Source organism: Balaenoptera musculus, chromosome 16 (genome assembly GCF_009873245.2).
Source record: "Balaenoptera musculus isolate JJ_BM4_2016_0621 chromosome 16, mBalMus1.pri.v3, whole genome shotgun sequence".
Taxonomy (NCBI): Eukaryota; Metazoa; Chordata; class Mammalia; order Artiodactyla; family Balaenopteridae; genus Balaenoptera; species Balaenoptera musculus.
Window position 1 is genome coordinate 10909806 of NC_045800.1, and position 15147 is coordinate 10924952.

A 15147-nucleotide genomic window follows, 5' to 3' on the forward strand; every position below is an offset into this window, starting at 1 on the left:
TCCTCCTTGACTGAAATTTTCAATATCACTGAGAAGCCCATCTATCATGTTCTGGCCTGATAGGAACAGATTTAATAGGACAGCATGTAGAATCTCTTTTACAGGTAGCAAGAAACATAACTTTTTTATTTCCTTCTGGCAATCTTCTCAGACACAATTCTAATCAGAGCAGCTGCTGGAATCCTACTGCAAGTAGGACGTGCCCACTCAGCCATCACCTCCTTGTTGACCCGTCTCCTGCCGACGGCTTGTTATCAAACAAATCACCGTTTCTGAGAAGGTGAAGTGTCCCCAAAACCTCGTTCGCTTTTGAAAAGATTTGCCCAGGTGGTGCTTCTTGCCACCTAAAACAGTAGGCACTTCTGGATTACATCCTTTAAAAATAGACAGCACGGGGACCTTCTCCCAGCAGCTTGGAAGGACTTTGCTGGATGAAGCACAGATCGTCCAAAGGGTGCAGATGAAATGAGTCATGGAGCTTTCCCTGTAAGGACCCTGCACCTCTCTCCTGTGTTTATCAAGACTGCACAAAAGGCAAGTCAATGCGATGGAAGGTCAAATGTTTTGCATAAGCAATAAAAACCTATTGATGCCCCGGTCCATTGCTTTGTTGAATAATAAAGCATATGAGTTACGATTTCCCTTTGGCAAGTATTAACTGTTCAATACTAGCTGAGATTTACGTAAGAAAATAGCAGTGGAGGGCCATTTTCGGAAAGGAGCTGCCTGGAGCAATTCATGGTCATCAAGGGAGACAAATGTGTTATTCTGCAAACAGAAAGTACTGTGAACAGTCAACAGTCACCAAGGGCACAGGCCACTGAGGTGGAGACAGAACCCACCTGCTTTTTACAAGTCATGGGAAACAAAGAGAACGGGAGGGGCCAGTTCAAATGAACACCTTTGTCAAAGGGAAACTAATCCCCTAAGCGGGGGATGGGCAGCAGCACGCCACCACCTCCGGGGGGGGGGGGGGAGAGCAGAGCCTGAGCCAGCAGCACGCCACCACCTTTAAAATACTGAGCACGCAACTGGGGTATATAAACTGGAAGCAAGAGTGGGGGGACTTGGAGAGATATGATTACATTCTGCACGCACAGACCCTTCCTTCCTAAAACGCTGGCTTCCCTTCTTTCTCACAAGCTCACAGCACTGCTGAGAGGTCTCCTTTGCGGAGAGGAGGGAAAATGCCCTGGGCCACCTTCACTGCAGAATTCTCCCAGAGCCACGACAATTAACAGGCTGTGAAATAGCCCTGAAATGACAGGGGTCTTTTCTTGTCAGGGCTAGTCTAGCGGGCTCACTGTTGTGTTTTCCCAGAGGGGCCAGACTCCCTCTTATCCTGGTCCTAGCATGGCCTCTGCACAGAGAAGGTCTCTGGGAACAAGCATCACTAGCTGACCTCCCAATGCCCTTGGGGAACTTCAGAGACTGCTACATCAATCCAGAACACCATACACGTCCTCAACCTCGGCACCAGCTGGGTTTACTGGAGCACAGAGCAGTTCTCGGAAAAGCTTCAAGTAGCTGAGCTAGAAAATGTGTGGATGTGATATAAGCACCAACAGCTGGCAGCTTCACTCTCTGATCCAAAAGCCTGAAGGAGACAGAAGAGAGTGGGGATCTGGAGCGACAATATTTAGGGTGGAAGTCATTGCAGCCTTCCGGAAGTAAAATGAACTGATTATTATGTTCATCTGAAAAGCACAACCCCCAGGGGGACCAAGATAGGGGCCCTCTCACTGATACCAGAGGGAAGGCTGGGCTGAGATTAGACGCGTGACAGGCTGGCCAAGCAGGAAATTAATGGCGCCAATCATGGGGGCAGGGGGTGGCTTGTTGATTAACAATAACCCAGGGGGTCTGATTCCTAAGGGCTGTGTTTACAGCATCCCACAGCACTGCGGGCGGGAGAGAAGAGTCAGAAAGACAAGCCAGACTGTGTCTGATAAAGAAATTCAAAGCAGTGTGTCATGTGAGTTGGCCTGCAAGTGGCCTATATGGAGGGCACTCCTGCTTATAAGCACCCCAGAGGATTAAGAGGGGCTTTTGTTGTTGTTACTTTTGTTGTTGGGAATTCAGCACCACAGTCCTTCCAAAACAGGGTTCTCCGTTTTACAGACCTGGCTGTTCTGCAGCCAAATCCCTTAGAGCCCGATGCTGGGTGGGGCAGGCCTCACTTGTCCAAGAGCAGATGCACAAAGGGGGCTGCTGTGGACAGGCAGATCAGGGGAGCTCTCAGGGTTCGGGTCTGCTGAAGATGCCTGGGTAAAGAAGGGACTAAACCACCCTCACTGAGAAAGTCCTGCATCCCAGGTAACGGTGGAAAAGCTACACACCTAGTTTTCTGTCCTTGGTTTTTAAAGATCACTCTCCCCAACCCCTACTTCCAAGGCTTCCTAAAAGCAGCAATTTAAAACAAACTGTGTATACAATGGGAGGTTCTTCATCATTTTACAAGGCAGGCTCTCATTTATCTAGGCAAACAGAACATCCAATAACTCCGCCTTCTCTGTTAACATATAGGAGGCCGGGTATGGGGTGCAATTTTGAGATGTCATCCTAAGGGAGATTTAGCTGAGAATGAAAGGTCTAGGGAAAGTTACTGTAAGCTACTCACTGCCATAACAACAGCCCAGCTCCAAAAGCGGGCAGTAAATTATAACCATAACCATGAAAGACAGTTCCTACCCACAGTCACATATCTTGGGACTCCGTGTCAAGGGAGCGGCTAGAATAACAAGTGAAGCAGAGGGATTTCCAGGTCAACTGAGAGGGCTCCTAAAGGGACATCTGGGGGACCACAGTGATATCTGTCCAGATGCTCGAGCCACATGTGGGAGGGCACCTACGCCCTTCCTGGAAAACCTGACCTTTCCACCACCTCAGCTGAGGAGACAGAGACCATGTGACGACCAAAGCTTCAAATCACAGTTAAGCAGCCGGGGGTACACACCTGACTTCAGGGAAGGCATCCACAGGCGGGCCAGAGACTCGGGACTTTTGTGTCCAGCCTTGAGAAATGAGTCGAGCCCGAGTCTCCACCTGGGAAGTCTAGACCACGAGATGCAGTGAAACTCCGAGGTGGCACTGGAGCTGAACGGTCATACAGGTGTGGGCCAGGGGCACCCACCACTGCGAGCCCAAACCTCACACAGACCAAAGGTGCAGGCAGCAGAAACGACGTCCAGACAGGAGACTGAGGCAGGGAGTGAGAGGAGAGGATGGGCACATCGCAGAGAGGCGGGGTCATAAGGTGACAGGGGCGCCTCCACCCCTCGTGGCCTGGATACCTATTCCATCCCCATGAGGCTCCTCTGTCCTTTTTTCCCTATTCTTGGATGTCTGTGAGATTGCTTGTTATAGCCCTGTAACCAAACCTCTAACTTATTTGATGTAATTTCAGAGGAATTCTGTTCTTTTCAATTAGACAGAGCCTAACCAAAGCCTGATTATGTAAGAATGTTCCCTGTCCCTTTACTGCTCTGCCTTCCCTAGATCTCACCCTCATCTTCCTTCCCTTACAAAGAACAAGGGAGACCATGTTTCGCTACATTTTCATTTCCTCAAAGCCCAGTAATTAACAATCATAACCTTTACTGAAGAATCTCATATTTCCAGATTTACTACCTAACTGAATGGTGAGCCTATACAACACACCAACAAACACAATGTGTGTGATGGGTTGGGTAAATTTAACGTGTCATGTCAAAAAATAAACCTAATTCAGTTTTCCTAACCATCAAAAAGCTAAAAACCTGGCCTCCAGGTAGTTTATTTTGGTTGCTAAACAAGCCAAATAGTTTTGCTTTCTCTTAATGCTGTCATTTCTCAGTCTTTTGATTAATATGCAGATCAGAAAAAAATGGATTTAACCCTAAAAATATCAGACTCATGTCACATGCAGATATGGCTCAGCTTGGGGAGAACTGATAACGATGGTGTTATAATCAATGGCAAAGATTGGAGCATTCTTTAGATAATAACAGTTGATTAACTGCCAAAATGTCCCCAAACTGAAGATGAGTTATGGAGTTTGTTTCCAATTTATATTATATTTTACATCTGCTTTTGCACATTTTTGCCTCTAGCCAATGATGATTGGTCAAGGAGTCTGTGGTTGATTTTTGAATTGTCCTTAAATATGGGCCTATTAGCCACAAATGTGGGGTTGGACAGTCAGTGGTGACAAAGTTTCAGATTCACTTTCCCTTACAGCCAAGAGCTGCCCTTCTGGTGTGCCAGGGAAGCACAGAGCTCTGATGGCGAGTCTGACACTCACTTTCAGCACAAGGGACAGCGGCAATGGGCTGACCCTGAAGATAAGGTACTTACCATCCGTGCACTGGTTCTTATTAGGGATAAAAGTTTACCTTGTCTTGTGTTTCCAAACTTAATTTGACGAAGAGAAAAATCAGCTGGGTGCAACTGAGACTTCCAAAATCTAGCAACCTAAATAATTAAGTTCAGCCCCATCCCTTAAAGCAGGAACTGTGAATACTCTACCTAGGAAGGCTTCCTTAATTTCAGTCTTGTCTGTTCGCCGGATAATTTTCACCACACAAATAACAGCCAGAGGTGTGAGGAAAGAAATTGCCTGGAAGAAATAACAAATGATCCCTTATGAGGATAGCAGTTTGCTATCAGAGGGCTGATTGATAATTAGCTATAGTTAGCTTCGTTTAGACTCACTAGTTGAATGATCTTACTGAACTCCTGACCTCAAACGAAGAAGGATTTATATCTATACTTAGAGACTCCACAGACTTGAAAAGTCAGAGGTCTGATTATGGGTTATAACTGATTTGTAATTGCTGGGAGCCACGTTTAAAGTGGTGGCTTTTTAAACAGAAAAGAACAGTCCATAATTATAATGACTCATCTTTGCCAGTAACCCTCCTCCCGTCCTCCCCTGCAGAGGCGTGGAAGAACGCTTGGCCTCCCATCCTCAGCACTCTGGCAACATGGGAGCACATGGGACTTCCTTAGAGTTGATTGATTCATTCCCCTTTGATGTTCTTTTGTTGAATATTCATTTCCACTGCAAAGCAGAGGTTAGTCCTTTTCCATGAAGTCTCTCCTCTTCCCTTCCTCCATCTCCTTTCTTCCCCCGGACCAAAGCACTCAGGAGCGCAGTAAGTGCTTAATGAACCAAGCTGGTGGGATTCAGATGCAAGCGACACTCACTACTGAACCTTCTATGAGGCAGGAACTACGTTTGGGTACCGTCAGGTACTGGAGTCTCTTAAATCCTCACGCTGGCTTTGTGACAATTCTTTGCCAGGCTTGGGGACTACAGGATGTGCCCAAGGACACACAGCTGGTGAGTAGCAAGGCCAGGCTTTGGAGGCCAGGTTTTCTGCCTCTCATGTCTAATCTTTACTCAGCATTCTATAATTAGTACATTGTTTTCAACATTCCAACAATCAAGAAAAAGTTATTTATGTTATTTCCTTATGATTATAACGTCTCAGGATAACAATCAAAAGGGATTATATATCTCACAAATCTACAATCGGCTCACAGATGGTGGGAGCAGTGAGGTGTGTCACTATTAACCAACAGCGTTCCCACTTTGGGAAATCTCCACCTGGGCTCTAATCGGTGTCACTTTTTGGAGAGGGGCTTTCTAACAGGACTAAGGCATGGCTAGAAGATACTCTACTTTTTTAAAAAACAGAATTCATCCAAATGCACACAGTCTTTCAAAATAATTTCGGATGCCCTGCACACTTGCTACAGCCAGACTGCCAGAGCTCAAGGCATCTTGGGAACTCCTCTTTGGGAGCTGTTTTCAGAGACAGTTCCTGAGACATGAAAACCCTTCTCCTTACTGACTGGTTTCTTTCTGACCACAAATGGTAGTAACCAGCTTGATGAGCCTCCTTATCGGCAGCGGCCCTGAATGACTTGGCTATTAAAACGCCACATCAGTAAGTCCTATCGCCATGGAGGGTATTCAGAAGACTGTGACACAGGTCTAAGGGCAGCTGTACAAGAGAAGATTCAGAACTGAAGCAGAGGATTTCCCCAGGGGCGACTCAAAAAGGCAACACTCGCTTGTGAGTTAAGAGTTCCAGCAAGTCTGTGAGTTTCCACGCGTGCCTGGGTGGCTCTCACACCTGAATACCTGCCGGGCTTGTCACAATGCTGCGTCCCTCAAACACTCATACAGGACAGGTCTGGGAATCTACACTGTGTAACAAGCATCTCAAATGATGCCGGGGACTGAGAAACACTGCATCAGTTTTGACTCATACGTTCAGTGTTTAGAGAACAATGGCTGAAGCCCCTGCTTATGGAAGTCCAAAGTTACGGTCGAGGTCAAAGAAGTCCTGAGCTTTCTGTCTCCTCTCACTTTGGGCACCATAGACCAGCCACCACCCCCAAACAGGAGAAAGCAGCTCACTGAACAGTGCTGCAATGACCCCACCGACAGTCAAACCTTAAATATGAGAAAGGAGAACTGAAGAAAATACTGTAGGACAATCCCAGCTGGCACAGTCTGAGGTTAGACAGAAACGGAACCCCAGAGAAAATATGATTCGAGAAGACTTTCCCTCCAAGGCTCCAGAGGCCGCCTACAGGAGATGATCCTGAGCAGGACTGTGGTGACCAAACAGGAGATGGGGCACCACATGGGAGACCGCGGCTCCAAGCCCGGGAGTTGGAGCCGGAGAAGGCATCAGAGCTGCCCAGTGGCTCTAAGCTCACAGCTTCAAGGCCAAGGGGGTCTCTCTTAGCACTGCTCGCGGCCTCAGCTCTCCTGCTCCTAATTACATCCCCACCCAGACTCGCCCAACCAGACAGCACTTTAACTCTCCTAGGTAGATGCACATTGGTCTGTCTTCTAGAACCAAGGACAAACTGCTTCCTGGGCCAAGGCTAAGCACCAGGAGGGCCCAGGGCTTCCCATCTCACGAGCTTCGCAGGTGAGGAACTGCAGCCATCAGGCTAGGGTCCCAGCCCCGCCCAGGCGGCCGCAACAGAAATGTCTGCACGTGACTGTCAGGGGTCTTTCTCTGCTCCTCTCATCCTAACGGCATCTGGGTTCTGGTCTCGCTCCTTCTTCCTGGAAACGTATCTGCCGTATCCTTGGGCAGCGCAGTCCTCAAATCAGGACAGAGACTTACTTACATTTACCACCTGCTCCCCCCAACTTTTTATAACCATCTTTCAACCAGAAGTTGGAATTAAGAGATGAGCCCCAGAAGCCAACACGTTAGGAAACAACTTCCTCCGGGGCAAAAGCACCTCTGAACCGAGTGAAAGAATGAAGAAAAAAGAAGCACCCCACTTTCACTCAGCAAACCGGACTGAGTTAAACCGCCCCTTCCACGTTCTGACGAACACCTTTAGAAGGCACTGTTCTGCTGCCCAAGCCCATGGAGGAGATGAAGATGGACACAGAGACACAGGGGTGGGAGTGGTTACTTCTACCTCCAAACAGGTGTGGAGATGGAGGACAGAAAGGGACAGGCAAAATTTCCCCTGGGATTGTTTCCCTTAGATTAATGTTTCCATGGCTTAAAAAAAGTTGGAAAATCCTGGGAATGTCCCAGTGGGAAGACAGTGAATTGTCTGTGCTTATTAAATGGGACCTGAGAGAGACCAGGACAATGAACTCCAGCCACTCACTGCTTCAGGATGCAGAGAACATACTGACCCTTCTCTGTGCTTGAGTTTTCCCCACGATTTATGAGAACAGGGCTGCTCTTCTGAAAACTCACTAATGACATGGTCTGTTACAGGCACTTCGTGTAAATTAACTCATTCAATCCTCACAGCAACCCTATGAAGCAGGCTCCTTACTTAATGGATAGAAAACTAAGGCACAGAGAGGTTAAGCAACCTGCTAAAAGTCACACAGCTAATAAGTGGTAAAGTGGGAATTTGCACTCAGTCTGTTTAAATCAAGCTCTGTGCTTCTAACCCGTGCTGTAGCCGTTCTCACCTCAGAAGCAAGAAGCATTAATAAAGCATGGTAAACACGTTTACTCTGGAGTTGGAGAAGGAAAGAATGGGGCTTGTTTCCAGGAACATGGATAAGTCATAGAAGTGTTAGTGGCAGCTGTCATGAATTAAGCACCTACTATGTATTAGGGCCTTTCCTCACATTGTCTAATCCTCTAGCTACTCCGCTGGGGGAAACATCCTCCTTGTACAGAAAACAAAACTGGAACTCAGGGAGATAAGGGAACACACAAACGCATGCAGCTACTGGGACCATGACGCTCCAACCTGGGCTGCCGTGCTACCTGGGTTGGAGTCCTGAATCAGAGTGATCACCTTAGCCCAACAGCCTCATCTTACAGATGGGGAAACTGAGCGTGAGATCATCTTGTATCAAAGAACATCCTGTAAACTGCTAATTAAATGTGCTACACAGCACCCACATATCAAGATAACATACAAAAGTCATTAAGCAGAGCCTGGGATGTGGCTGGTTCTGCACGATGCTCTTCCACAGGCAAGGAAGCCAGAGCTCTGTGGAGCAAAATGAACGTGTGGAGCAAAATGAACGTGGGGAACAAACCCAGATCTAGTAGAACCAGGCTCAAGCCCCAGGTCTGACATTTTCAGCTCTGCGACCTTGAGTATGTCACTTAACCTATTCACCTTTGAGTCTCAGTCTCAAGTGTCCTCATCTATCAAATGGGTATAGTGATGATATACATAGCAAAGCATGGTTGCGAGGATTTAAATTCACTGAGTTGTTGTTGAATGCTTTTTACAGATCACACCCTAAGTGAAGTGTTGTAAGTCTATCACCCTATTTGAAGCTCCCAACACCCTGGGGAGGGAGGAAAGTGTTGTTAAAGCCCCTTTTACAGATAAGGAAACTGAGGCACTCAGAGGGGAGGTGGTTTTCCCAATTCACGAAGCTAGTAATTAGCAAAGCTGGGAGTGGACCGAGGCAGTCCACTCTGGAGCCCCTGCCAACTGCTCACCCATGAGGCCCAGCGGAGAGTTAGTATCCAGGAAATTCTGATTGTTGTTCACCAGGGAAACCTGTGAACAGATGACCAATGCCAGGATCCTGTGACCAGACATATGGGAATAGAGCGCTTTAAGCTCCAGCCCATCTGTGCAGGGAGGTCAGGCACAGGGAAGAGCCCTATTAGCCCAGGCACCTTGCCCATGCCCTACAGGACCAGTGTCTCCAGCAAGGGCCCTGCCTTGTGCATCCACCAATGAAACCAACACAGGAAGTGCCGTCCGTCCCGGCCACTGCTACACGCAGACAGTGGGTAAACCTGGGCACTGATACAAGGCACTGTGTGGCCAGCATGGTTCTGGGAATCTGCCAAGCATGGAGCACTGTGTGTGCAGGGAAGGGCATGAATGTGCCAAGCGCTTTTAACCACCGAAGTGGCTGATGCCAGGGCACCTGATGTTAGGGTGCTAGCCAGAGAAGAGCTTGTCCCTGGGGTTCATCCACATCAGACAAAACAGTGGGCCCAAAGTGCCCTAATTCCCAGCACCTGACAGAAAGGTGTGCTGCGCGGTGCTTCTAACATCTCAGGACGAGCAGACACCTGGGAAAGGCCCTGCTGTGGGCAAACAATTATAGCCCGTCACAAAGCCGAGAGTGAAGACTTTTCAAAGGTGTCTAAAAATTAAACTATCACAAGCCAGCTCTGTCTCCTTTCCTTCCCTCCTCCCCGCAAATTGACTTTATTTCCATCTTCCTTAGAAGCATCCTATTCCAGAATAGAAACCCCTGTTATCAAATCAACACAATCTCAATAATACTCTACAGAAGTAAATCTTCTGGACATATCAGTATCATGGCCAGAGCAAAACGAGGGGCAAAGGACAGGTCTTGGGTACATTTTTTTTTAAGCCAAGGAAAGAAATTGGGAAACACTTACCATTCCTTCAGTTCCCTACCTGAGTCCTGCCTGTCCTTCAAGGGTTTTCCTGTGACGCTGAACCATCTGACTCACGCTCATGTCTGTGTCCCCACTAGACCAGAAACCACACCTTATTCAGCTTCGCACCTCCACTACCCGCCGCTGGGCTTGGCTCAAGGAAGGTGCTTCGTAACTTTCTGCTGAACGAACTACTACTTAACTTACCTGAAGTTGTCCACAATCTGCCTGGATCCCTGCCACCCTCGGCCCCCTGCAGCACACAGCACTCCAAGCCAACGCCTATTCGTGGGGCCCACACGGCCCTGGCTCTGCTGTGCCTGTGCCTTTACACCTGCTCTTCTGTGTGTGACACGCTGCACTCACCACCTGTCCAGCTCACCCGAGCCCCCAAGGAGGCAGCACAGGCGAGTGGCTCCAAGGCCGTCTGCGCTCTGACTGCTGGCATTCAGACCCTGGTCCAGCCACTGATGGTTGTAAACCCTGGATAAGCTGTTTAACCTCATGACAGTTTCATTTTCTCCACTGAAATGATGGGATAACAAAAGTGCCAACCTCAAAGGATTCTGAGAGAATTCACTAAGATGCTGTTTGTAAAATGATGAGCGCAGTGCCTGCATTCAAGAGATGTTGCCTGTTATTGTTACTACCATGCTGATGATGAGGAGGAGGAGGTTAATGATGAGGGTGATGACGAACATCCCTAACAGTTCACCTGAGCCTCTCCTCTGGCTCTTTCCAGATTCCACTCCGCTTGAGAGTACCATGTCCCCCAGGAGCCTGCAGGGGTCAAATCTGATTTGACTTCCCATCGCCTGCAGTTCCTATGGCTTTCCTCACCCACATCCAGCTCCCAGAAGTGTTCTCTGGACACACAAAGACACGACTACTACAGACAACAAGGAGGGTACTGAAAAGCAACACCCAACACCAAAGGAGTCTTCCTACACCGAAAAGTAGGCTTTCAAAGATGATCTGATAACCTCCACATGTTCAGAAAGGAAGTATGACCTCTTTTGAATAAGGGAGCAGCTGACAGTTGGGAACATCCAGGAAATGTTAAGTCAAGACTCAGTGTGTGAGAAAAGAGTTCTCAGCCTGCCTCTCTGGTCCACAGGAGCTCAGAGTCATCAAGGGAAACAAGCTCCTAGAATCAAATGGTCCAACCACACCCAAGTTTCATGTTGACAGATATAGTCACCTCAGCTGATGGTGCCAAGGACAGAGGAAATGCCAGCCAAGGGCTTCTTGGTGATGTCATTACTCCTCACTTAATTCCCTAACATTCTGATATTATTTTTGTGATATTTGAACAAGTAGCTCCTTTAAAACACACACACACACACGCGCGCGCGCGCACATGTGCGTGCGCAAATAGGCACAACTCCAGAGACACTAATTTCCCAAATAAAGAAACATCGGGGTTATAGCAGCTGCCTTTAAAAAACACTTTGGTTATTAGAAAGTTAGCAAGTTTGCCTTTATATTAAAACATTCTAAACAGAAGTAGAGGAGATCCCAGGATTCTGTTTATGCATTAAATAATGAAATTTGAGCTTTCTAAGGAAACCAAGCTATTTTTTAAAAACAGTGAAAATATGTTCTCTTACAAATTCTTCTATAAACACCAGAAGGTTTAAAAGGATCAAAAGCAGACAACTGATGCCTTGTATTAAACTCTTAATAAAACCCAGGAGAACAAACCTAATTTATGTGGTGACAAAGCATTTTTCATCTTGTGTTACACATCTTCTAAATGTATGTACTGCTTTCCTTGTGTTATTATGGAATCGTACTAAATCTTGTGACCAAATGAATGAAATTCATCAACTACTATTAACAAAACAAAAGGTTGAACTTATTTCATTAGGAGACTAGAGGGTATGAATCAGTGTTTGTGGCTGAATACCCCTCTATTCTCCGAGAATCACAGCACTGAAGAACTCCTTTACTGCCTCCTTCCCTTCACTGCCAGCATGCAAATGTGCTCCATCCTATTTGTGTCTGCAGCCAGAATATTTGTGGCGTTTTTATCTAGACTTCAAAACAATCCACTGTTCACAAATCTAGGACACAGCCACAAATTTCTCACAATATCCCAAATGAACATTCACTCCAAACTGGGTTTTACAGCACACGAAATGTGAAATCTTTGAAAATGGAAACAAGTGATCAACAGAAGCTTTCCCTATTAAAACCATGGAGTAAACTAGTTAGACACACACTAGTTACTTTATTTCTAGGATTTATGGAAGATTTGAGTTAGAGCAGAAATGGAAAAATATCTGATTTTAATACTCAAGTGTAAGGTAATACCCTACTCACAAGCACCCTACATTTTTCAATCTCCCCGATATTTACAAAAATCCAGTTTATTTTCCAGCAGAAAAGTAATTACGAAAAAGCAATTAAAATAATACTGTAATGCTCATGTAGTGTTCCGGGCACTTTGGGATGTTTGCAGACACAAAGATCTTTCCAATCATCACCGATGAACAAGATTTCCTCCACAAAATCAGAGGGATTTCTTTCACAATGCAAAAATATTCCTCATGTTCTCTATAAAAGCTCTGGAACAGTCATTTAAGTTCCCAGAGGCAAGACACACAATGGCTGCTCAATAGGAATAAGCTTCAAGCTACAAGGCTGCCCACCCAGAAGCTGCATTATTGTTCTGTAACACGAGGGAGCTTCAATATCGCCTCTGCTACAGAAAGGCCTGAAGGCAATTCTCCAGGAGCCAGTGAGCTTCAGCCAGGAGTCCTGGACACTCGGCTCCCGATTGCGGGGCAGCCTCCTGGCCGCGAGCAGGGCTCAGAGCTGGCTGCTCGGATGCGAATCGTGGCTCTGCTGCTCTCTACCTTGTGTGGCTTTGGGCAAGTTCCCTCATCTCTCTGGGATGCAGGTCTGCACCTGCAAAATTCGGGCAATAATCACATCTTCCTCACTGGGATACTGGGTGGGACTAAATGAGATAATCCTTTCTTACGCTCTCAGCCAAGGGCCCGGCACACAGTAGAGGAAGTGTAAGAGACTGTAATCGACAAGGGGCAGAGCGAAGAGGTAAAAATGTCCCAATATATCCACCAGCTATTTGGGTGCTTGCCCATTTATCCTAGGACCAGAGATGCTGTCAGGGGTGAGTTACACATAGTGATCTCATCACTGGTCAACTGACCAGCAAAACCCAGAAAAGTGGTTACCTGAGTACAGCTACATTGAGGTTTTTAAAAAAATAGATGGAGCAGGAAACTCTGTTCACTAGTTTCTCATCTTATTTTACTCTAAGTATTTGGAAACAACTCGGGTTTAGCTCAGGTAAGCAGGGCCCTTCTTTTCCAAAGCGTCAGGCAATTGCTTCTCACATGACCAAGCGGCGACCATCCTGATCTGGAATTGAATTTTAATGTGATGGGCAGCTCGCCTCTTTTTTTTTTCAGGCTGCTTGCCATCATCAGCAGGGGTTGGAAATGCAGAAATGAAAGCCCATTTGGTTCATACTTGGGAGAGTGGTCAAATCAGCCATGAAATCATGGTACTTACAAACATGAGGCGGGTAGGTACGTTGTCTGACTGCACCAAAGGATTTTTATAGAGCCAGATCTCCTCCGGCTGGATGACTCTCTGGAATGGATCCAAAAACTCCGTAAAACTGAAACAAAACAAAGAAAGAGGCGTGAGGGCTGAGCACTGGAGAAGGTGGCCCCTGCACATGCTCAGGTGGACGATCCGGCCTCTGGGGGAGCCGGGGGAGGACAGGCGGCCCGGCTGATGGTTCCCGGCCAGTTCCAACTGGGGAAAGATGGAGGTAGTTACCGAGACTGTAGAATCTTCTGTCGCCACCTGCCAGCGAGGACTAATTGTGGGCATAAGAGAACGGCTGTGAGGCTGACATACAAAGACTCTAGAAACTTGGGGATCCAAAGTGAACTGGGAGTTGAAGTCCAGCATGGTGGCTCAGACTGGGGCAAGGCAAGGCCAGCAGCACAGGTTCTGGGAACGAAATGGACTTGAGCTGGAACAAAGGTGAGGGAGAAGCAGGCAGGACTAGAGAAAGAACCGGTGGTGTTCTTCCCTCCACGTCACCCCAGATGGCACCCCGCCACCAGCACCACCACCAGGAGGCAGACTGAGCTTCAAGAGAAGACGGAAGGTAGAGACAGGAGAGAAACACAGAGGAGAGGAAAGGAGGAAGGGAGAGGGGGATGCGGTGCTTCCTGGGGCTGCTTCCGGGAAAGCAGACAGCTCTAAACGTCCATCTCCTCAGCTCGCCACCTCCCGACCCCTCACATCCTGGGAGCCCCAGACACCCAGGCGGATGAAGAGAACTACCACCGAGAGAAAACCTGGGGGGAAGAACAGAGACTGCAGGTCTGCTCTGCAGCTCTTGGCCATCGGGCCGCCTCCCAGCTCTCCAGCTCAGCTCTTGACCTGGTGAGTTCAGTTCAGAATGGCTTGACATGTGGCGAAGAGAGCACAGGGGCCAGGTGACTCAGGGCTTGAGTGCCAGGCGAACGAGTTTGGCTTTGGAACCAAGGATGAATTAGGCAGAGAAGTGTAGAATGAAATTTCCAATTCCAGATAGTGGCGAAGATGGGGAACTGGAGCAGAACAGAGAAGGGAAGGCAGAGAGAGTTAGGAGGTTATGGCAGGTGTCCCAGCAAGAGACGGCTGCAGAGTGAAGAAAAGGGCAGGACAGAATGGAAGAACGTGCACATGGGAGGTGGGGTGGTCAAAGCAGATTCCAAGGGCTCTGGCTTGGGCTTCCAGGAAAAGGTACCATTACCAGGATGAGGAGGAGGGGGATTGGGGATGGGGAGGAGTTGGAGGTCAGCTAGATGACCTAGAGGTCATCTCCTCTAGGAAACCACACCCAGGTGACCAACAGTCTGGGTTTGCCCAGGACTCTCCTGGTTTTAGCACTGAAAATCTTGTGTCCCAGGAAAAGCCCCAGTCTTAGGAAAAACCTAGATGGTGGGTCATCTTAAAGCCATCCCAGCCCTGGGACAGAATCAGGGGTCTCACAGCCTTGGTTTCTACCCTAGACTTGGGCCTTTGTATGATCATGATTTGTTTGTATGTCCAGCTACACTGGGAGGGTGTAGAGGCTGGGGGTCACTCCAGGGCTGTGTCCTCAGAGCCCAGCAGGATGGGACTCTCAGCGACTGCAGAATCTGATGTCTGTTCAGGACTTTGAACAGCTGCCACAGAAAACACCCTCAGTCTGATCAGCCTCACGCTGAATCCTATCATGTACCTACAAGAGACCTAA

The 15147-nt window shown here is 47.8% G+C and overlaps 1 protein-coding gene across 2 annotated transcripts in view; it reads right to left on the reverse strand.

Moving 5' to 3' along the window:
- Positions 1-15147, reverse strand: part of PLPP4 (phospholipid phosphatase 4) — a 119484-nt gene that overhangs the window by 61597 nt on the left and 42740 nt on the right. The window contains exons 2-3 of one of the 2 annotated variants that reach the window (XM_036828975.1): positions 13419-13527; positions 4507-4597 (exon numbers count right to left, since the gene is read on the reverse strand). In XM_036828975.1, coding sequence (XP_036684870.1) covers positions 4507-4597; positions 13419-13527 — 200 coding nt within the window. The remainder of the gene's footprint in view (positions 1-4506; positions 4598-13418; positions 13528-15147) is intronic. The other variant, XM_036828976.1, reaches the window with a different exon arrangement.